Genomic DNA, 24,917 nt, shown 5'->3' on the forward strand with positions numbered 1-24,917 from the left:
ACACCTAGTATAAAACAGTACAGATTCAACAACTATATGTTCCATGCGCCCATCTTCAAACAGACAGTAAATGGTCCACAATGAAAGTGCAAACTATTAATGAGATGACCCTAACCGGCCACCCACAGCAAGACCCATCCATTGGACGTCCCAGATTCACCGAACGTACGTCAAGAATCAGGCCGCTACAAGCCAAGACATGGTTCATCGCAATGAACCCAAAACATTACTCTATTAGCAAATGGGCCCACGGGTTTAGTGACTTGTAATTTGTCGTGCAAAAGAAACTTCGTAGACATGTAATCTTAGAGAGACGGCAAGGAATGTAAATCAGCTTCAAAGCCGTTTAAAATAATATACTTCCTTTTTCTAGTTGGTGGCCCATATGATGAACGGTTTCTTCAAAGATCCCTTTTTTTTTTCTTTCTTTTTATAATACCACCCCACATTCGCATCTATAAATACAAGCGTATCCAACATTCATTTCACTCATGTGGTTTTTAAGTGAGAGTCTGAGATTTTGAAACATGGATCCTGGTGTGAAGGAAATTTCACATTTTAAGGGGACCGCCCGAGTAGCAATGGAAATTCTACTCGGGTTGGTGTTTCTTGGGTGGCTGATGATTTGGGTTTTGATGCCCACAAACACTTACTGGATGGTATGGTTTCCGAAGCTGCGGTCGCAGATGGATTCGACATATTTTGGAACACAAGGTTTGGATTTTCTTTTTTTGGGTGGGCCTTTTTTTTTTGGTTTTTCCTCTTCTTGTGCTATCACTGGTATGTTTTCTTAAAATGTATCTATGGGTGTGGTTTTTTTTTTTTTTTTTGTGTGAGATTGTAGGTGCAAACCTTTTGATCTTTACATTTCCAATTCTATTCATTGCTGTCATGGGTTGTGTATGCCTGCATTTGGGAAATAAAAGTGGTAACTACGTTCAAAGGTATGTCATGGTCTTATTTCTATTTAGTTTATTTATTTTTTAAAATTTTTATTTGTTTATTTATTTATTTGATACTACTTAAAGGTCCACTGGGCTCCAATACGTGGTAGATAGACTCTTTTGTTTTTTTTGGGGGGTTAGCTTGTTAGCAAACACTCATGTTAGTACACACACTCCATGTTTAGCCACCCCCACTAGGGATCGATACCAAAACCTCAAGTGTTGAAACGAGGTAACTCCACTCAGTCTGCCAGTTGAGGTATAGATCTGGGTGTGTTGTAGATAGACTTTGTTTCAACACTGACATCATGGGATCAAGTGACCATGTGGCGTGTGTGGTGTGGATGTGTGTAAAAAAAAAAAGAAAAAAAAAAAAAGAAAGGTCCATTTGAGGAAAAGGAAATGTGTAATTTGAGGGTCAAAATAATCATTTTAGTAATCCAGCAGGTTAGCAGCCGATTTGAAGAACTGGACTCCTGTGTTAGTTTTTCACCGTTTAAGAAATTGTAGGAACCCTTCAAATGTACACATGGCATAGTTATAAGGCCATCACGGCCAGTCGAATCACTTGACAAAAGAGTTGCACTGAGAAGATGATACTAACCATCTTATTTTTCATTTCCCCCTTCTAATTAGGCCAATCACTATTTTACGTTTAACCATCCATTGGATGGTTAGGATTGTTTCATCAGTGCTATTTAGAAATATATTCCATCCGCAATGGACCCACAATCTATATGGTCTGGGTATCTGTACATCATCAGCACCACAACCAAAAGTAACATAGGAATCTAGGCCCTTAGGAAAAATGAACGGCTCGGATCTTGGCAACTTGTTCTCATGGGTTCAAGCACCCATTTTGGTGTGAGTCGGTGGGGTTGTGGGTGCGTGTGTTAAAATAAAATAATAATAATAATAATAATAATAATAATAATAATAATAATAAAAAAAACCAACTCCCTTTCCTAATAACATAGATAAGAACTAGGTGTACCAAATGCAAGATTTTTCCCTATTAAAGGTGTAGTTTATTTATTTTTTATTATTATTATTTTTTTTTACAAGCACTCCACCCCCACAAACACCCACCCACGCGCTCACACAACACGATTTTCACCACGATGGGTACTGTACCAAACCATGGGCTCATGTTAAAACTCTTGTGAGTCTACCACTAAGGCATAGGGACCCTCCTTGACGGTGCATTTGAATGCACAAAATTTTATGAAATATCATGAAATTTTGGACTAAATTGTATTGATTAATCATGAAATTTCAAATATTTTGTGCAATCAAATGCACCCTAAAGCAATTTGTAAAAAATAAAAAAACTAAATTTACCTTTTTAATATATTTAGCTAATTATATATATTTCACTTTTAGAGGGAGACGCTGTCTAGATTTATTTTTAATAAACACACCCATCTACACACACTTCAACATGGGTACTCGAACGTATGACCTCAGTGAATCAGTATGTCTACCACTAGATTCACCTAGAGACTTAGACCACTATAACTCCAACTAAATGGTTCAGGTTCAAGTGGTATGTAGGAGGATAGTTTGAATTTTATTTTCAACCACTGGTTTGGAATTGAGCTTTCTTCATTTCAAAATTCAAAAATGAAATGTGGGCGTAAGCAAGACAAAGATATATTGGATTTTTTTTTGTTATTTAATTTTATTATTTTTTTTTAAATTTACATATATGCATCAAGATAATATTTGAGTGCATGGAAGCAACAGGATAAACCATCCTCATCTGGCCTCATGGAGACGGCCTGTGCTTGTGAAAGGGCCATTAGGTATAGTCTCTTGGATAGAGCTAGCATTTTTCACCATGTTCATGGCACTTTTGATCTGGTCTTTCTTTACATTGTTGCGGATTGGCTTCTCGAATATTGACCAGCATTCTGCAGAAGAAGATGGCCAGCAAGTGTAAGAAATTCTTCTTCTTTGTTAGATTCTGATAAGATGCATTTCTATCATCCTAGTGGGGCCTAATTAATGAATGGTGGTTTTTTAGGTGGGAAGCTAAATTAGAAACTGCAGCTCTCAGATTGGGATTGATTGGGAACATCTGTTGTGCATTTCTCTTCTTCCCAGTCACTCGTGGATCGTCCATCTTGCCGCTTGTGGGCCTCACTTCAGAGGGGAGCATCAAGTACCACATATGGCTTGGACACATGTCTATGACACTCTTCACGGCCCATGGTCTATGTTACATTGTCTATTGGGCTGTAACGAATCAGATCTCTGAGGTACTAGTCACTCAAATTATATATATATATATATATATATATATAGAGTCATGCTCCCCTGCGCACCTACGCACGTGCGCACCTTTGCACACGTGCCATGGGTGTCTAATCTGAACGGTCCATGTGATGCGGAATCCCATAAAACCTCACGTGACAAATTTTCACCCTGATCTAATATTCTAGTGGGCCATAGCAAAGAGAAATGCAAATCAAGGGAGGAAACTGTTTTCATTTTTCATGGCCCATCAAAGTTTTAGATCAAAGTAAAACTTGGGCCTAGGGGGTTTCAGGAGGTGCTGCTTCACATGAACGGTTCAGATTTTGGATCCACATCACGTATGATGGGTTCTCAAAAAAGTTCGTACGTAGTACGTACGAACTGGTTCGCAGGTGAGCGTTTCCGTGTGTGTGTGTGTGTGTGTGTGTGTGTATATATATATATATATATATATATATATATATATATATATATATATATATATATATAATTTTTTATTTTTATTTTTAATCATTGGATAAAAAGATTCATTAAATTCATAAAAATAAAAGGTAGAACCCATAAAAATTTCTTTTCCGATTCATCCTCGAAGATTATTAGTGTGATCAACGATGAATATATGATCCAATGCCAAACGCCTCCTCAAAGTTGGCTGCTAGTGATTTGGGTGGATGGTAAAAGGAAGTGGGCCCCACTTGATCGTGATGTAGAGTGGGTCACGGACACTTTCATGGTCAAGATGGAACAGAGAAGGCCCAATCGCAGGTGAAAGCGATTAAGACAGCCATATCTCACAAATCGGAATGAGTTATTTGACTTACCATATATGATTTTGGATTGGAAAAGCTACTTTAGCCAACTAACCAAGCTACGTTGGATTTGCGAGATTCCATTGGATCAACGGTTGAAAGTCCTTTTTAATTTCATTTTTATTATAAATAGTAAGTTTCAATTCGATCTTAACTCTTGATCCTTTGAGTTTTAGGATCATGGTGTCCAAAATGAAAAGTGCTTTAAAATTTAAGAGAATAAAGTGATTAACCGAAATTGGACACCTACTATTTTTGGCTAAAAACCACAGAGTCTAGTAGAAATCATGGCCGTCTAGTAAGTTTACTATTTATGATTAGTCGTGTTTTTTTTAAGGGAGTTTGAGTTAGAGTTTGATTCTGAAAGTTATTCTAAATTTGAGATTACTATTTAAATGGTTGTAATTTCATTTTTATCATCATCAATTTATTTTCAAATTTATTAGGAATTATTTTTATTTTCCTATTTTCCTCATGGATTTGAGAAATCTATACAAGAGTCCTGAGAAGCTTCATAGATTTTGAGTAATATTTATCCCTTGAGGAAGATGGTGATCAACCTATCATGTCCACACCTGTGTCAGATCATGATCCCTCCATCCCCTAAAAGAGTAAGAGCAGTGTAGCCCACTTCCCATCATCAGTCCATCGTGATGAGGTTCATTCCCGTAGTGATATGGTGAGAAATTCTACAATTCACATGCTTGGTAGAAGTTCAATGAACCCTACGTGTATGGTGATCCCCATCATTGGTTTAATTGCCACCACCACGTTCTTGGACCATGGCCCAAATATAGCATAGAATACCAACTCTGACCATCAGGCCGTTTGCATGTTTTGTCCGAGTGTGGACCATTGATCATTTTCTTTATAGTTAAACCGTTCCATATTCAAGCCATTGATCAGATTAATACCATTATCGGATTTCCTTGACTTTTGGCACGTGTCATCTAGATGGTGGCTGGCCTAATTAACGGTTGGATTATCCCAAAAATTTGGGATGTGTAAAATAGAGAAACATTTGCAATTGACTTCATCCAACTACATACAGCTCATGCACAAGTAGCTTTACATCTGACTAACCTTCATGTCTCTGTTTATCACATGATTCCCTAGCCAAAAAGATTAAGGTGCGTTTGGTTGCACCAAATATCATAATATTTAGTGCAACGTAAGGCAACCTAGAGAATCTAGGTTGTGAAGATGATTACTCCTTTGCTTCCTGTTTTGAAGTCAATGATTCCATTCTTCGTTTGCTTTGAGTTGTTGTGCCGTGTATTTTTCGTTATTGTAGCATTTTATTGATATTGAGGATTATGGTGATGACAACGACACCCACCTGACAATAACAGTCTTTCTCAACTAATTAAGCTTTCGTGGAGCATGTGCCATGTGTAAAATAATAATCATAATAATAAGAGAATTTTACAGAAAAAAAAAAAAAAAAAAAATCCTACTTAATACAGAATTTATAATCTATTTTTAATAAGTTATCTCATTAATCTAAGTAATTATAATTATAATTAGATTTTTTTTATTTTTTTTTTTTTGCCCTTTCAGGGATACAAGCAAAATGATTGGTGGCTCAGCTGGGCCTCACCTGACGTTAATGCGAAATCCATCCCAACCCTAAGTGAGTTACCCCCTATTAAGTCTAGAGTCTAAAACTTAATTCCATCCATAATTCAAGTAGGCAACATGATTGGAAATAGTGTACACTGTAAAGCTCACATTTTAAATTGTTTCCCTTCATGTTATCTACTTTGTATGGTCAGATAATTGGGCTCAAGGCCTAAATTTTTGACGCAGGGATGAACGTGATGAGGTCGATCACCGTCTTCCTCAAGAGGATAACTACTCCGAATCCACGGAGCTTCTCTAGACTCCTCATAGAGACTTCTCGAATCCACGAGGAAAGAAGCAGAAAATAGAAATAAATTCTAATAAATTCGAAATTGATTTAATGAATGAAATAAATGAGTTCACAACCCTTTAAATAGGGATACCAAGTAATGTGAGAGAAATCAGAAGCAAACTACAACTAAAACTCCTAGAATTCGCAACTTACTATAAATAGTAAACTTACTATTTATAGATGGCCGTGATGTCTACTAATGCGCAAGGTTTTTGGCCAAAAATAGTAAGTGTCCTATTTGGCTTCACCAAACCGTTCTCCTAATTATTCTAAGCTCTTTTCACGTTGGGCGCAACTCCCAAAGCTCGATGGATGAAGAGTTATAATCAAACTAAAACTTACTATTTATAGTAAAAACGAAATTAAAATAGGGAAATGGCCATCGATCCAGGGGTATTTCGCAAATCCGGCTTGCATAGCCCAACATAGAGAGGTTGGTTGGCTAAAGTAGCTCGTTCTACCCCAAAATCATATATTTTACGCCCAATAGCTCATTCCGGATTGTGAGATACGCCAGATCTAAGGTTCGATGGTTCGAATCACTTCTGTCGTCGACTGGGCCTTTTCTGATCCATCTTGGCTATGAAACTGTCCATGACCCGCTCTATATCAGTCTCCTCCACTTCAAAAGAACTCGTCCTCGAGTTCTCATCCTGCTCTGGTTCATGATACTCGGTCAGGTCCGCGACGTTGAAAGTCTGTGAGATCGCCATGTCATCTGGAAGATTGACGCAGGGATGAACGTGATGAGAATAACTACTCCGAATCCACGGAGCTTCTCTGGACTCCTCACAGAGACTTCTCGAATCCACGAGGAAAGAAAGTAGAAAATAGAAATAAATTCTAAGAAATTTGAATTGATTAATTGATGAATAAAAACGAGTTCATAACCCTTTAAATAGGGGTACTAAGCAATGGGAAAGAAATTAGAATCAAACTACAACTCAAACTCCTAGAATCCGCGACTTACTATAAATAGTAAACTTACTATTTGTAGATGGTCGTGATGTCTACTAGTGCGCAAGGTTTTCGGCCAAAAATAGTAAGTGTCCTATTTGGCTTCACCAAACCGTTCTCCTAATTATTCTAAGCTCTTTTCACATTGGGTGCAACTCCTAAAGCCCGACGGATGAAGAGTTATAATCAAACTAAAACTTACTATTTATAGTAAAAACGAAATTAAAACAGGGAAATGAACGTTGATTCAGGGGTTTTTCACAATTTCGGGTTGTGTAACCCAGCGTAGCAGGGTTGGTTGGCTTCAGTAGCTCATTCAACCCCAAAATCATATATTTTATGTCAGATAACCCATTCCGGATTGCAAGATACGCCCGATTTAAGGTTCGATGGTCTGGATCACTTCTGTCGTCAACCGGGCCTTTTCTGATCCATCTTGGCCATATAACTGTCTGCGACCCGCTCTACATCAGTCTCCTCCACTTCAAAAGAACTCGTCATCGAGTTCTCGTCATGCTCTGGTTCATGATACTCGGTTAGGTCCGCGACATTGAAAGTCCGTGAGATTGTCATGTCATCTAGGCGATCAACAACATAAGCGTTATCATTGATCTTTCGGATGATTGATACCGGTCCAATCTTCTTATTTTTCAACTTGTTGTACATCCCGATCGAAAATCTCTCTTTGCGCAGATGGATCATAATGCAGTCGCCCACCTTGAACACTTTTTGTCGCTGATGCTTGTTCGCTCGTTCCTTATACTTCTCGCTCGAGGCATGTATCTTAGTCTGCACTTTTGCATGGATGCCCATGATCTTGTCTGCCATATGTTCTGTTGCAATGCTCGTGCCTGGGTGCTTGGGCAGAGGGACCAAGTCAAGTGTGTGGCGAGGCACTCGTCCGTAGATAATCTGAAACGGTGATCTCCCTGTCAGGCAGTTCACCATATTGTTGAATGCAAACTCTGCTTGAGACAAGGTCAAATCCCACTGCTTCAGTTTTTCTCCTGAAATACAGCGAAGGAGGTTTCCCAACGTGCGATTCACAACTTCGGTTTGCCCATCAGTCTGTGGGTGGTAAGCACTGTTGAATTGAAGTCGTGTATCGAATCGATTCCATAAAGTCTGCCAAAAGTGGCTAATGAACTTCATGTCATGATCGGAGTAATGGTCTTGGGGAACCCGTGTAGCCGTACGACCTCCCTGAAAAATAGATTCACCACGTGTGTTGCATCGAGGGTTTTCTTTCATGGGATAAAGTGCGCCATCATGGAGAAACGATCTATCACCACGAACACTGAATCCATGCCGCATTGTGTTCGTGGGAGACCAAGCACGAAGTCCATTGATAAATCCTCCCAAGGACCGTTAGGCACAGGTAATGGGGCGTAGAGGCCCGTATTCTGAGATTGCCCCTTGGAGGTCTGACAAACATGACAACATTTTACGGCTTTTCCCACATCGCGTACCAATTGCGGCCAGTAATACCGCTCTTCCACAAGAGTTCGCTTCTTGTCTCGCCCCGGATGTCCACCGAGGCCACCTCCATGTAGCTCCTGAATAATCTGCTCCCTTAAAGAGCTATGGGGGATGCACAATCGATTCCCTTTGAAGAGAAAATTGTCCTGCATATGAAGGTCACTGGGGTGACCTTCTTGGCACTTCATCCAAGAATCTTTGAAGTCCTCATCCTCGGCATACAGCTCCTTGAGACAGTCGAAGCCGACCACCTCGTTGCTCATCGTAACAAGTAGTGATGCACGACGTCTAAGTGCATTAACCACTTTGTTCTGCTGCCCTGACTTGTGCTTCAGAACAAACGTGAATTCCTGTAAAAATGCAACCCATCTAGCATGCACACGATTCATGTTAGTCTGACTATTAATAAACTTTAATGCTTGATGGTCAGTGTACAAAACAAACTCTCTTTGAATCAGATAATGCCGCCAATGTCGCAGCGCTTGAACAACTGCGTACAACTCAAGCTCATAAGTCGACCACTTCTTTCGGACTTTGTTGAGCTTCTTGCTGTAGAAGGCTATCGGCCTGCCTTCCTGTGATAATACTCATCTAATTCCGACGTATGAAGCGTCACACTCAACCTCAAACAATTTGTCGAAATTAGGAAGCACCAAAATCGGTGTTGTAGACAAACGATGCTTGATCTCATGAAAGCTCTTATCAGCTTTATCGGTCCACTGGAACGGTCCTTTTTTCATGCAATCTGTTATAGGCGCGACTATGGTACTAAAATCTCACACAAATCGATGATAGAAAGTCACCAACTCGTGAAAACTCCCCACCTCATGAATGTTTGTCGGGATCGGCCATTCCCTAATAGCTCGTACCTTTTCATCGTCCACACGAATGCCTGTGGACGTTACAACAAATCCTAGAAACAACAGACTGTTAGTTAAAAAACTACACTTCTTCAAGTTGAGGTACAACTTGTTAATTTGTAGGACCTGCAACACCTGCCTGAGATGTTTCCTGTGCTCCGCCTCATCCTGGCTATATATCAATATGTCATCAAAATATACTACCACAAATCGACCAGTGAATGGTTTTAGAACTTGATTCATCAAACGCATAAAAGTACTTGGTGCGTTCGATAGGCCGAAGGGCATGACCAGCCACTTATACAATCCTTCCTTGGTCTTGAATGTCGTTTTCCACTCATCACCAGGTTGAATACGAATCTAATGGTACCCGCTCCTTAGATCTAGTTTAGAGAACACCTTGGCCCCTTCTAACATATCGAGCATATCGTCCAACCGTGGTATTGGGAACCGATATTTGATGGTAATTTTGTTGATTGCCCGGCTGTCGACACACATGCGCCAGCTTCCATCTTTTTTTGGCGTTAATAATGCTGGTACGGCACATGGGCTCATGCTCTCTCTCAAGAGACCCTTACGGATCAAATCCTCCACTTGCCCCTGAAATATCTTACACTCCTTCGGACTCATTCGATAATGAGGGCGGTTGGACAGGCTAGCCCCAGGGAGGAGGTCTATCTGATGTTGGATGTCCCTCATGGGGGACAATCCATCAGGTAAATCCTCAGGCCAGACTTCTTTGAATTGTTTAGCAACAGTCTTAAACTTGGAGGGATGTTTGAGGGTTCCTCTGCCTTGCCCTTCACCATTACAGCGTATACCTCGCCGGTTTCCTTAGATTCGTCCATAAAATTTTGAATGGTCAAGAGGGAACTTCCCTCCACTTTAGAGGCTTCAGGGTGGTTCTCTGGTGCCATAGGGGCAAGGATTATTTTTCGACTATCCTTGACGAATACGTAAACATTATCTCGTCCCCGATGGGTCGCATCACGGTCCGACTGCCAAGGTCGACCAAGTAACATATGACAAGCTTCCATATCGATCACGTCATAAAGTATTTGATCTTTATAATTTTTGCCAATTGAAAACGAGATAGTGCATTGTTCAGTTACCTTGGTCTCATTCACCTTTTTTATCCAACCAATTGAGTACGGGGAATGATGTTTCATCGTTGGTAGCCGCAACTTGTCCACCATCACTCTTGAGACGATGTTCTCGCTACTACCATTGTCTATGATCACATCATAGACTTTTCCATTGACGGTGCACTGAGTACGAAATATATTGTGTCGTTGTGGATGTAATTCCTTTCGTGGGGCATACAACAATCGCCTCACAACTAGAAATTCACCACGATCCTCACCCGTCATTTTATCGCCACCTGTTATTTCTTCAATGATTTGTTCATGTTCATCAAAGCGATGGTCTTCTTCTGCGGCCTCATCTTCAGTGCCCCCTTCGTTTATAGTCAAGTGTGCTGCGGGACGTTGAGGACAAGTGTTTGATAAGTGGCCTGGTTGGCCACAGCGGTAACAATTGTTCGACCTTGGCCGAGCATAAGGATTTAGAATCCTACTCGGACTCGCTATTGTGGGTGCTGCACGTTGAGGTCTGGATGAGCCGCTCCCCGTATCACGGTTTGCGGTTGTAGGAAGTTGAGGTACTGGATCTTTTCCTCGTGGCAGCACTGGATCCTGCGTGGGACCCATCATGGGGGGTCGATTTGAAGGATATGGACGAGCAGGAGCTTTTAAAAGTTATGTTTCTGCCCTACCTGCCAATTGAACTGCTTTATCCACAGTCCCGACTGGGTATATCTGAACTCAGTCCTGAATTGTCGGTCGCAACCCACCTATAAATTATGCCACCTTCTGTGACTCAGATTCTGATAGATCGTTTCATGTAGCCAGCCGTTAGAATTCTTTAGTGTAATCTGTGACTGTTCGATTTTCTTGTCTGCAATTTTGATATTACTGGAATAATATCTGCTCATAATCACTGGGGAGAAATCGAGATCGAAGAAGACGTCTCATCCATGGCCATGATGAGATGGGCGCCTTGTTCTGGCGGGCTCGTGAGAGTTGTAATTGTTCCCACCATGCAGAAGCACCAGATTTTAATTTAAATGTTACCAATTTTACCCTTTTATGATCTGGCACGTCCATGTAATCAAAATATCTCTCTACTTCGGCTAGCCAATCGAGAACATCCTCTATGCGTAATAAACCATTAAAACTAAGAAGTTCAGCCTTACCTCGATAGTCTCTTTCAGCACGATCTAGATGATCAGCTCCATGGATTGGTCGTCTGGCAAAACCCACATTAAGGTCCTCGTCGCTAGAACTTGAATCATCTGGTATAACCCTGCGGTTTGCCACTGGTAGTGCTCTACGAAAATTGGGGTTACGTCGTACAGCAACCATGGGTGGTGGAGCCACTATGGGTGAGGGAGCAACCAAAGGTGGTGGAGCACCGCCTAGGGCTCGGGGCAGGAGTAGCGCATCCGCAAGACGGTCAAGAGTTGCCTGCAGCCTTTGCATGGTCAACTGACTCTCCCAGTTGAAAGCTTCCATTCTTTCTGAAAGATAACGAATCCCTGGATCACCGTCCATAGGATTTTGATTCATACCTTCATTGTTTGCCATCGGCTCGAGGGGAATCCTCGCTTTGATACCAATTGACGCAGGGATGAACGTGATGAGGATAACTACTCCGAATCCACGGAGCTTCTCTGGACTCCTCACAGAGCTTCTCGAATCCACGAGGAAAGAAAACAGAAAATAGAAATAAATTCTAGGAAATTTAAAATTGATTAATTGATGAATAAGAATGAGTTCACAACCCTTTAAATAGGGGTACCAAGCAATGGGAAAGAAATTAGAATCAAACTACAACTCAAACTCCTAAAATCCGCGACTTACTATAAATAGTAAACTTACTATTTATAGACGGTCGTGATGTCTACTAGTGCGCAAGGTTTTCGGCCAAAAATAGTAAGTGTCCTATTTGGCTTCACCAAACCGTTCTCCTAATTATTCTAAGCTCTTTTCACATTGGGCGCAACTCCTAAAGCCCGACGGATGAAGAGTTATAATCAAACTAAAACTTACTATTTATAGTAAAAACGAAATTAAAACAAGGAAACGACTGTCGATCCAGGGGTTTTTTACAATTTCGGGTTGCGCTATCTAGCATAGCAGGGTTGGTTGGCTTCAGTAGCTCGTTCTACCCCAAAATCATATATTTTACGTCAGATAACTCATTCCGGATTGCAAGATACACCCGATTTAAGGTTCGATGGTCTGGATCACTTCTGTCGTCGACCGGGCCTTTTCTGATCCATCTTGGCGATGTAACTGTCCGCGACCCGCTCTACATCAAAGATCAACAACATAAGCGTTGTCATTGATCTTTCGAATGATTGGGATGGGTCCAATCTTCTTATTTTTTAACTTGTTGTACGTCCCGATCGGAAATCTCTCTTTGCGCAGATGGACCATAACGCGGTTACCCACCTCGAACACTTTTTGTTGCAGGTGCTTGTCCGCTTGTTTCTTATACCTCTCGTTCGAGGCATATAGATTGGTCTGCACTTCCACATGGATGCCCATGATCTTGTCTGTCATATGTTCTGCTGCAATGCTCGTGCTGGGTACTTAGGCAGAGGGACCAAGTCAAGTGTGTGGCGAGGCACTCGTCCGTAGATAGTCTGGAACGGTGATTTCCTTGTCGAGCGGTTCACCATGTTGTTGAATGCAAACTCTACTTGAGACAAGGCCAAATCCAACTGCTTCGATTTTTTTCCTGAAATACAGCAAAAGAGGTTTCTCAACGTGCGATTCACAACTTCGGTCTGCCCATCAGTCTGTGGGTGGTAAGCACTGCTGAATTGAAGTCGTGTATCGAATCGAGTCCACAAAGTCCGCCAAAAGTGGCTAATGAACTTCGTGTCAGGATCAGAAGTAATGGTCTTAGGGACCCCGTGTAGCCATACGACCTCTCTGAAGAATAGATTCGCCACGTGTGTTGCATCGAGGGTCTTCTTGTATGGGATAAAGTGTGTCATCTTAAAGAAACAATCTATCACCACGAACACCAAATCCATGCCGGGTTGTGTTCGTGGGAGACCAAGCACGAAGTCCATTGTTAAATCCTCTCAAGAACCGTCAGGCACAGGTAACGGGGTGTAGAGGCTCGTATTCTGAGATTGCCCCTTGGAGGTCTAACAAACATGATAATGTTGTATGACTTTTTCCACATCACGTACTAATTGCTGCCAGTAATACCGCTCTTCCACAAGAGCTCACGTCTTGTCTCGCTCAAGGTGTCCACCGAAGCCACCTCCATGTAGCTCCTAAATAATCTGCTCCCTTAGAGAACTTTGGGGGATGCACTTGTACATGAAGGTCACTGGGGTGACCTTCTTGGCACTTCATCTAAGAATCTTTGAAGTCCTCATCCTCTGCATATAGCTCCTTGAGACAGTCAAAGCCGACCACTTCATTTCTCATCGTAATAAGTAGTGATGCACGACGGATAAGTGCATCAGCCACCTTGTTCTATTGCCCTGACTTGTGCTTCAGAACGAACGTGAATTCCTGTAAAAATGCAACCCATCTAGCATGGACACGATTCACATTAGTCTGACTATTAATAAACTTTAATGCTTGATGGTTAGTGTACAAAACAAACTCTCTTTGAATCAGATAATGCCGCCAATGTTGCAACGCTTGAACAACTGCGTACAACTCAAGCTCATAAGTCGACCACTTCTTTAGTGCTTCGTTGGGCTTCGTTGAGCTTCTCACTATAAAAGGCTACCGGCCTGGCCTCCTGTGATAATACTCATCCAATTCCGACGTATGAAGCGTCACACTCAACCTCAAATAATTTATCGAAATTAGGAAGCACGAAGACCGGTGTTGTAGACAAACGATGCTTGATCTCATGAAAGCTCTTGTCAGCTTTATCGGTCCATTGAACGGTCCTTTTTCATGCAATCTGTTATAGGAGCGACTATGGTGTCAAAATCTCACACGAATCAACGATAGAAAGTTGCCAACCCGTGAAAACTCCTCACCTCATGAATGTTTGTCGGGATCGGTCATTCCCTAATGGCTCGCACCTTTTCATCGTCCACACGGATGCTTGTGGACGTTATAACAAATCCTATAAACAACAGGCTCTCAGTTAAAAAACTACACTTCTTCAAGTTGAGGTACAACTTGTTAATTTGTATGACCTACAGCACTTGCCTGAGATGTTTTCTGTGCTCCGCCTCATCCTAGCTATATATTAATATGTCATCAAAATATACTACCACAAATCGGCCAGTGAACGGTTTTAGAACTTGATTCATCAAGCGCATAAAAGTACTTGATGCATTCGATAGGTTGAAGGGCATAACCAGCCACTCATATAACCCTTCCTTGATCTTGAATGCCGTTTTCTACTCATCATCGGGTCAGATACCAATCTGATGGTACCCGCTCCTTAGATCTAGTTTAGAGAACACCTTGGCCCCTTCTAACATATCGAGCATGTCGTCTAACCGTAGTATTGGAAACCGATATTTGATGGTAATTTTGTTGATTGCCCAATTGTCGACACACATGCGCTAGCTTCCATCTTTTTTGGGCGTTAAAAATACTAGTACGGCACATGGGCTCATGCTCTCTCTCAAGAGACCCTTACGGATCAATTCCTCCACTTGCCCCTGAAGTATCTCACACTTCTTTGGACTTATTTGATAATGAGGGCGGTTGGGCAGGCTAGCCCCAGGGACGAGGTCTATGTGATGTTGGATGTCCCTCATAGGGGGCAATCCACCAAGTAAATCTTCAGGCCAGACTTCTTTGAATTCGTTTAGTAACAATCTTAAACTTGAAGGAATGTTTAAAGGTTCCTCTTCCTCGCCCTTCACCACTACGGCGTATACCTCGCCGGTTTCCTTGGATTCCTCCATGAAATCCCGAATAGTCAAGAGGGAACTCTCCTCCACTTTAGAGGCTTCAGCGTGGTTCTCTGGTGCCATAGGGGCAAGGATTATTTTTCAACTATCCTTGACGAATATGTAGACATTGTCTCATCCTTGATGGGTCGCATTACAGTCCGACTGCCAAGGTCGACCGAGTAGCATATGGCAAGCTTCGATGTCGACCACGTCAAAAAGTATCTGATCCTTATAATTTTTGTCAATTGAAAACGAGATAGTGCATTGTTCAGTTACCTTGGTCTCATTCACCTTTTTTATCGAGCCAATTGAGTACGGGGAAGGATGTTTCATCGTTGGTAGCTGCAACTTATCCACCATCACTCTTGAGACGATGTTCTCGTTACTACCACTATCTATGATCACATCACAGACCTTTCCGTTGACAATGCACCGAGTACGAAATATATTGTGTCGCTGTTGATGTAATTCCTTTCGTGGGGTATACAGTAATCGCCTCATAACTAGAAATTTGCCACGATCCTCGCATGTCACTTCAATACTACCTGTTATTTCTTTAGTGGTTTGTTCATATTCATCAAAGTCATGGTCTTCTTCTGTGGCCTCATTTTCAGTGCCTCATTCGTTTATAGTCAAGTGTGCTGCAGAACGTTGAGGACAAGTGTTTGATAGTTGGCCACAACGGTAACAATTGTTCGACCTTGGCTGAGCATAAGGATTTGGAATCTTACTCGGGCCCGCTATTGTGGGTGCTGCACGTTGAGGTCTGGATGAACTGCTCCCCATATCACGGTTTGCGGTTGTAGAAGGTTGAGGACGTTCTCCTACTGGATCTTTTCCTCATGCCAGCACTGGATCCTGCGTGGGACTCGTCATGAGGGGTCGAGTTGAAGGATATAAACGAACAGAAGCTCTTGCAAGTTGTGTTTCTGCCCTACCCGCCAATTGAACTGCTTCATCCACGGTCCCGACTGGGTACAACTAATCTCGGTCCTGAATTTTCGGTCGCAACCCACTTATAAATCGTGCCACCTTCTGTGACTTAGATTCTGACAGATCATTTCATGTAGCCAACCGCTGGAATTCTTCAGTGTAATTTGTGACGGTTCGATTTCCTTGTCCGCAATTTTGGTATTGCTAGAATAATATCTGCTCATAATCACTGGCAAGGAATCGTGATCGAAGAAGACGTCTCATCCATGGCCATGATGAGATGGGCGCCTTGTTCTGGTGGGCTCGTGAGAGTTGTAATTATTCCCACCATGCAGAAGTACCAGATTTTAATTTAAACGCTACCAATTTTACCATTTTATGATCTAGCACGGCCATATAATCAAAATATTTCTCTACTTCGGCTAGCCAATTGAGAAAATCTTGTATACGTAATAAACCATTAAAACTAGGAAGTTTAGCCTTACCTCGATAGTCTCTTTCAGCACGATCTAGATGATCGCCTTCATGGATTGGTCGTCAGGTAAAACCCTCATTAAGGTCTTCGTCGCTAGAACCTGAATCATCTGGTGTAGCCCTACGGTTTGCCACTGATAGTGCTCTACGAAAATCGGGGTTGTGTCATACAGCAACCACGGGTGGTGGAGCACCGCCTAGGGCTCGGGGCGGAAGTATCGCATCCGCAAGACGGTCGAAGGTTTACCTGCAGCCCTTGCATGGTCAACTGATTCTCCCGGTGGAAAGTTTTCATTTTTTTTGAAAAATAACGAATCCCTGTATAACCGTCCATAGGATTTTGATTCATACCTTCATTATTTGTCATCGGCTCGAGGGGAATCCTTGCTCTAATACCAAATGACGCAGGGATGAACGTGATGAGGTCGATCACCGTCTTCCTTAAGAGGATAACTACTCCGAATCCACGGAGCTTCTGTGGACTCCTCACAGAGACTCCTCGAATCCACGAGGAAAGAAAGCAGAAAATAGAAATAAATTCTAATAAATTCGAAATTGATTTAATGAATGAAATAAATGAGTTCACAATCCTTTAAATAGGGATACCAAGAAATGTGAGAGAAATCAGAAGCAAACTACAACTAAAACTCATAGAATTCGCAACTTACTATTTATAGACGGTCGTGATGTCTACTAGTGCGCAAGGTTTTCGGCCAAAAATAGTAAGTGTTCTATTTGGCTTCACCAAACTGTTCTCCTAATAATTCTAAGCTCTTTTCACGTTGGGCGCAACTCCTAAAGCTGGACGAATGAAGAGTTATAATCAAACTAAAACTTACTATTTATAGTAAAAATGAAATTAAAACAGGGAAACGACCGTCAATCCAGGGGTATTTCGCAAATCCAGCTTGTGCAACCCAGCGTAACAAGGTTGGTTGGTTAAAGTAGCTCGTTCTACCCTAAAATCATATATTTTACACCCGATAACTCATTCCGGATTGTGAGATACGCCCAATCTAAGGTCCGACGGTCCAGATCACTTCTGTCGTCGACTGGGCCTTTTCTGATCCATCTTGGCCATGAAACTGTCCGCAACCCGCTCTGCATCAATTTTAGTATGGGATCTAATGGTTAGAATGAATTTTATATAATCATCATAGTGGGCCTCGTAAAAATCAAGGGTAGATGTCTATTTCTTTTAATGTGGACTACTAAATCACGATTCAGGCTTATTCTTTTAATGGACTTGAATAATGTAAGATTACACATCTAATGGTCTGAGTGGATCTCACATATATATCATGGTGGGTTTGTACAAAATCAAGGGTGGACGAAATTACTCCTTTTTTAATATATCAACAATATATATTTATTAAAAAAAAAATGGATGCCACATTTGATTTTTGATGGCCCACCATTATGTGTATGGGTCTAATTTTAGGACAAGGATGACATCCTTGATTTTTGAAGGGCCCACCATGATATGTATGGGTCTGATTTTAGGCTTGGAGCCTAAAATTTGGCATGGCATCTAATGGTTGCAGTGGATCTTGTATAATCATCATGGTATGCTATTTAAAAATCAATGGTAGATATGTCTCTTCCAACTGTTTCCTTTGGTGTGGCCCTACTGAATCATGAGTCAGCCCTTTTCTATTAATGTGGATGTAAAATTGGATTACACATCTAATGGTCGGAGTAGATCTCCCCTACATATCACATTGGGCCATAAAAAATCAAGGCCATGGAAATTCATTTTTATCATCAATCAATCTAATTTTAAATTTATTAGAATTTATTTCTATTTTCTATTTTCCCTCATGGATTAAAGAATATTTGTTTAAAATTCATTTCTATTTTCTATTTTCTTTCATGAAACTCCTTAAAATTCGTGACTTACTATAAATAGTAAACTCAATGGCCGTGATTTCCACTAGACTTCATGGTTTTCGGCCAAAATTAATAAGTGTCCAAATTGGCCTAAGCACGTTATTCTCTAAAATTTCTAAGCCTTTTTCATGCTGCGCGTGACCTATAGAACTGGAAGGATCATGAATTATGATAGAACTAAAACTTACTATAAATAGTAAAAGTGATATTAAAATTGAGTTTTGACCGTCAATCTATGGAATCCCCGGCATAGCAGGGTTGGTTGGCTTTAAAGTAGCTTCTCCTGCCCAAAATCACATATGATATGTGGATTAACTCATTCTAGTGATTGTTCTGGGGTTATGACAGTCCTGATCACTTCCACCTCCAATCAGGCCTTCCTTGGTCCACATGAAAGTGTCCTCGACCCGATTTACATCAGGCTGGGCTTGGGCTGACCCCGACCCTGCCCAGACCAGCCTGTTACCGCCCTTTAGCCATGGTCGAACACTAGCTTTTTTCCTGAGGAAATTTCTCAAATGAATTACGTACTGATTGCACAGATGTTAAAATGGGAGAAGTTTGGCATAGCGATCATCCCCGGCGAGTTGGCTTTGCTCTCTGGACTGATCATGTGGGCCACGAGCTTTTCCCGGCACAAGATGTTTGAACTCTTCTACTACACCCATCATCTCTACTTCCTCTTCCTCATCTTCTTCGTATTGCACGTCGGCTTTTCCTTCTTCTGCATTATTCTTCCTAGCATCTACCTCTTCTTGATCGATCGGTATCTGCGGTTTTTAATATCGCGGAGAAATGTTCATTTGGTATCTGCTCGTGTTTTACCTTGTGAAGTGGCTGAGCTCATCTTCTCCAAGAGCCCAGGTGAGGCTAGGGTGGAAGAACTATTATGGTGCCGTGTTTGGATGGTTCATTGAATTGAATTTCAATACATTTGAATAGAGGAGGCAATGGGCTAGGTTTGGGCCCAGCCCATTTTTGCCTTGAGTGTTCCTAGTCCATCCGTTGATCTAATAGGCCACATTCAAAATTCAATATCTATCACTTGGACGGTCCAATCGATCAATCTGAACTGTCTATTAAGCCTAGAACAAGATATTGAACTGATTATTTTTACAATTCAATTCAATAATGCACCCAAACACGACTTGCGTGTTGTTTTTAAGTCCATCGAATATCAATGGCTGAGATTTTGTGCAGATTTGAGTTACACGCCAACCAGCATTGTGTTGATCAATGTGCCGAGAATTTCTACTCTGCAATGGCATCCATTTACTGTAAGTTCGAGTAGCAACATGGAAGAGGATAAGCTTAGTATCATCATCAAGAGCGATGGAAGCTGGACACGGAAGCTGTACCAGACACTTTTGTCGGCTGATCCAATGGACCGCCTGGATGTTTCGATCGAAGGACCTTATGGGCCTACTTCAACTCACTTCCTAAGGTGTGTAGTTTGCAGTCTGCAAGTGAAATTTCTTACCCCACTAAGTGAAAAATTAACGGCGGTTATGCATGGTAATCATGCGTGCGGCCCACTTGGTTGCATTTCATATTATCCAAACCGCAAGTTCAACAAGCCCTATGTTGGGACTCCTGAAAACACACTAAGAGGAATCTAACAAGATAATCACAATCGCATAAGCAAATCCAACAAGCAATCAATCCGAATTTACGTGAAAAATTCTTTTGGGAAAAAATTACAGCACAAAGCCATAATACCCTATAAGAAACGAAGTTACAGATCAAAACTGCAGGATAAAAAAAGAAGAAGAAGAAAAAAGTCCAACCCTTTTTCCTTCAAAACCCACTCAAATGCTTGAGCATGTTTAGAAAACCCTAATTTATACCGTAATCTTGGTTACACCTATATATATATATATATATATATATATATATATATGGGAAAAGGTACTATGCGCTCGACCTCACGAGTCTGTCCTATGAGGTCGAGCTGTGTGGGCCCCACCGTGATGCGTTTCGAACATCTACCCCATCAGTCAGATGCCCCTCTAATTTATGCAATGGGATATCCAAAAATCAGCCGTATATGGAACTTTTGGTGGGCCATACCATCTAAAATCATGTGAAGACACCATTAAAACATATAAAAGCACTTTGTTGGGCCCACATGAGATTTTGAATGTTGCTGAAACTGGGTCTGAAGCCATCCATTACGTGGGTCCACACATAATGGATGGGCTGGATTTGCAATTTCAGCAGCATTCAAAACTCGGGTGCCCCAAAATCAATTGATATGTTTTAATGGTGCTTCACATGATTTCTGTATATGGTGTGGCCCATACAAGTCACGGATTGACTTGATTTTGAGACCTAGGCCCACGATGGAATGGTGCATCTGAGTGATGGGGTAGATGTTTGAAACGCATCACGGTGGGGCCCACACAACTCGACCTCATGGGACGGACTCGTGAGGTTGAGCGCATAGTATATATATATATATATATATATATATATATATATATTACCGCAATTGAAATAGGAAACAAATCACGTACTTATGCAATTCTATGTGTACTCTCGATGGCACCTTCGATGGCAGCCATCGAGAACCAGTCAATAACATTGAAGAACCCTCTGTACTATCGACTAGCAATCTCCAAAACTGTTCAACAATCGATTAACATGGATTTTTTGAATTTCCTCGATGGAATAAAGTATCTGTCAATGGAATCAACATTTGTTCGATGGACATTAGACATTGAGAGACTCTATTACGAACCAATTTAAGACATTAGACAACATCCCATTATGCATGGTCCAGAGTACACAATTACCGTCCAAACTGCTCATTGGATGCTTAGATTGACATTGAAGCTATATTTGCAGGCATGACAAGCTAGTCATGATCAGCGGCGGCAGCGGCCTTACACCATTCATCTCCATCATCAAAGAATTCATCTTCAAGGCTACCATAGCAGGCCACCAGGCCCCACGTATCCACCTTATTTGTGCATTCAAGAATTCCTTGGACCTAACCATGCTCGACCTCCTCCTCCCACCCACCACCACTGCATCATCCGACATTTCCCACATAGACCTCCAACTGGATGTTTTTATCACTAGAGAAAAAGACCCCACATCCAACAATCCAAAACACGTCCGGACCATTTGGTTCAAGCCCAGCCCAATAGATGTGCCCATATACGCCGTCCTAGGCCCAAACAGCTGGCTATGGCTAGGTGCGATAATTACAACATCATTCATCATATTCCTCCTACTCTTGGGTTTTCTAACCCGATACTACATATACCCAATCGACCGCAACACGAACGAGATGTATCCTCACTTAGCGAAATCTGCTTTTAGCGTGCTGTTCATGTGCCTCGGCATAGTAGTGGCTGCTGGCTCAGCAGTTCTGTGGAACAAGAAACAGAATGCAATGGAAGGGAAGCAGATCGAGAACACGGAGGCGGTAACACCCACGACGTCGCCTGGGTCATGGTTCTACAATGAGGATCGAGAGTTGGAGAGTTTGAACCACCAGTCATTAGTCCAAGCTACAAAGGTGCACTTTGGTGCAAGGCCTCATCTTAGAAGTAAGCTACTCTTTCTCTAGTAGTGTTTTTTTTTTTTTTTTCTTTTGTACCCCCCAATGGCCTGGCTAGATTAATATTTCGAAATCTGGGGCTGAAAGAACTCTAGGCCTGGCCTGGTGATGCTCAATCCCAGAAGGCAAGGTGATTTGCTCACAGGGCATGTGGATCGTGATACACGTGAGATCCTGGATGCTTATCACGTGGACTACACATTTGTCTTTTGGTATCCATTCGTGCTGTGAATTTGTGGCTGACCTGATGAGGTGGAATCGCCTGGTTTTGGGCCAGGGCATGTTCATGGTGTGGTCCACCTGATGAACGGTTTGGATCCTAGATATTGAATTCTGCGTGGTCGATTAGGCCATCCTCAGGCCGAACACGGCCGGGCTGCGGTCCCGAACGGTGAGAGGGGCCAACATCGATGTAGGGTGCACACGGTTCGGTTCAGTTCGGTTCGGCTCGGCTCTGGGTGAAACCGAACCGAACTGTTCCCAACGGTTCCAAGAAAACTAAAACTGGAATCCGACCGTTTGTACCCTAGAACCTAATTGCCGTTTGCACCCTAGAACTGAATTGGAACTGGACAGTAAAAATCAGCTAGGTTATCTACGGTTATGAGAATCTAGCCCAATTGAATTGCTTGGGGTTTTTTTATTTATTATAAACCAGCCCAAGCTCTTCTACCGAATATTTTTGTAAAGAGTAATCTTGTCATAGTTTGTTTCTCTGACCCTTTTGTGTTCCTAAAATAATTTCGCTGGCAATGTCTATTCGTATTGTCATCTATTTGATGAATGGTATAGTTTTTTTATGTTTAAAAAATAATAATTTAATATTTATCAGGCAAGATTCTGATTCTAGGTACAGTTGGAGGGTTGGATTATACAGTCTAGTTCAGTTTTACAGAACCCCAAACCGAGAACCAAATCGAACTAACTGGTTCTTTAATTTTTGGGACCGGAAGGAAAACCAATGCACCTCAGAAACGGACCAAACCGGTCTGGTCGATTCAATTTGGTTTACTGGTTCTGCCGGTTCATGTGCACCCCTACCTCAATGTAGTCATTATATATCCACATTATTTATTTGTTTTTCTAATTTATTTTAGCCCATGGTTCCAAAACTAAAGCAGATACAAATTTCAGGTGGACCAATACATTGGACTTATTAATCATTAAAAACCTTTATAAGCTACAAAAGTTTTGGATCAAGCTGATATTTGCTTTATACTTTCATCTATGTCTGTGTGACCTTATTAACAGGTTGGATGGTCAATAAACATCATGGTGGACACTAACTAATTTTTAATGGTCGACGTTCAATGACCACTATTTCGTGTTGTGTGGTCCACCTGAAATTTTTATATGCTTTAGTTTTGGTATCATATGGTAAAATAAGATGGAAAAACAAATGGACGGCGTGGATATACAATGACTACTTCGAGGCGGGCCCTATGGTCAGGGTCTCACCAACATGGCTGGTTCGGGTTGGCAGCCAAATGGCGCTCGCTCATGGTTAGATTACAAACCCATCCGCTTGATGGGCCAGATATTCAATGGGCCGGGCCTGGGGCTGTCTTCAACTGGATTTTGAATCGGTTGGGCTAGGCCAGAGATTTTAGAAATTAAAAAAGGACCAGTGCTTCGCATTTGAAGTCGACATGAGAAATGGCCTTCTTTCTGGGCATGGTGGGGCCCACCTGATCAACGGAATGATCTCAAGTTATCATATGTAGCAGCAGTCTTTATTTTGATGATGGGGGGAATCACGTGTTTGTATTTTTATGGCTGTGATCGTTGCAGAGATGCTGTTGGAGTGTAAAGAGGGGAGCGTTGGAGTTTTGGTTTGTGGTCCAAGTGAAATGCGCCATGAGGTTGCAGCCATATGTTCGTCTGGTTTGATGGCTAACCTACATTTCGAGTCTATCAGCTTTAGCTGGTGAAAAACAATGCATGTATACGCTTCCCTTTCAATGAAAGCTATTCACTTCACACGTGTACTGTCTCTTTTGTCACACGTGTCAACATGGCACACATATATGAGATCCTGGCAATTAATCAGGTTGGACTTACCGTGAGCAAGCCCTGGCCCAAAAATCAGGTCCACAACTCGTCAAGAGAACGGTGGTCCTATTACCACGCTCTAACATTGCTCCAATTCGATCCTAACTCTCACATTGGTGGCCAGTAAATGGACGACGGTTTAAAATGAAATTACAGAAAACGGGCGGTACTCAAATAAGCCCGTGAATTTTTAGGATCTATCTATCCCCAGCCTTTTGGCCAGCATGACTTGTGTAGCCACAGGGGATGTGATTTTCACTGACATGGATGGAACGGCATGATATGAATGACATCTGTCCAAATTGTATGTGGGGCCCACTGTGGTGTGTGTTATCCAATCTAATCATTTGATATTCCGCCAAGATGAAGGGACACCACAAAAATCAAGACATTTCCATTCTTAGGCAACACCACGTGAATATAGGACACTTAGGGCCCGTTTGGTTACCACTAAATAAGTTACTTTTTCTACTCAATAGCAATAGATAAGTGATTTATTTCAGATAAGTTTGATTTATTATTAGTTATAAATAATTTTTTACTTAAAAGTACTTAATTTTATAAGCCACGTGAGAGAAGCATTTGAAGAGATGAAATATGGGAGAAGCTACTAAGTAGGTTGTTTGTCAAACATACTTATTATCTTAATAAGTAGAAACTAAGATAAGCTACTTGTGGCATAAGTAGCTTATCTTAAGCAACTTATGATCTAAACGCTCCTTAATAAATGTTTCCATCTAAAGTTGTACACGAACCAAGTTAGCTCAGTTAACATGCCCGACTTGACTTGAAAAAGCTCAATTCAACTTGGTTCGAAATTGAGT

At 41.6% G+C, this 24,917-nt stretch overlaps 1 protein-coding gene across 1 annotated transcript; it reads left to right on the forward strand.

The window, feature by feature from the left end:
- Positions 1-136: 136 nt before the first annotated feature.
- LOC131249094 (ferric reduction oxidase 2-like) lies at positions 137-24,014 on the forward strand. The gene is made up of 8 exons (XM_058249658.1): positions 137-714; positions 845-944; positions 2,691-2,882; positions 2,971-3,205; positions 19,016-19,337; positions 19,674-19,917; positions 21,321-22,030; positions 23,833-24,014. The coding sequence occupies exons 1-8, from the start codon at positions 528-530 to the stop codon at positions 23,970-23,972; spliced, it is 2,130 nt and encodes a 709-aa protein (XP_058105641.1). The 5' UTR covers positions 137-527; the 3' UTR covers positions 23,973-24,014.
- Positions 24,015-24,917: the final 903 nt, after the last annotated feature.

The sequence above is a fragment of the Magnolia sinica genome, chromosome 6 (genome assembly GCF_029962835.1).
Source record: "Magnolia sinica isolate HGM2019 chromosome 6, MsV1, whole genome shotgun sequence".
Taxonomy (NCBI): domain Eukaryota; kingdom Viridiplantae; phylum Streptophyta; class Magnoliopsida; order Magnoliales; family Magnoliaceae; genus Magnolia; species Magnolia sinica.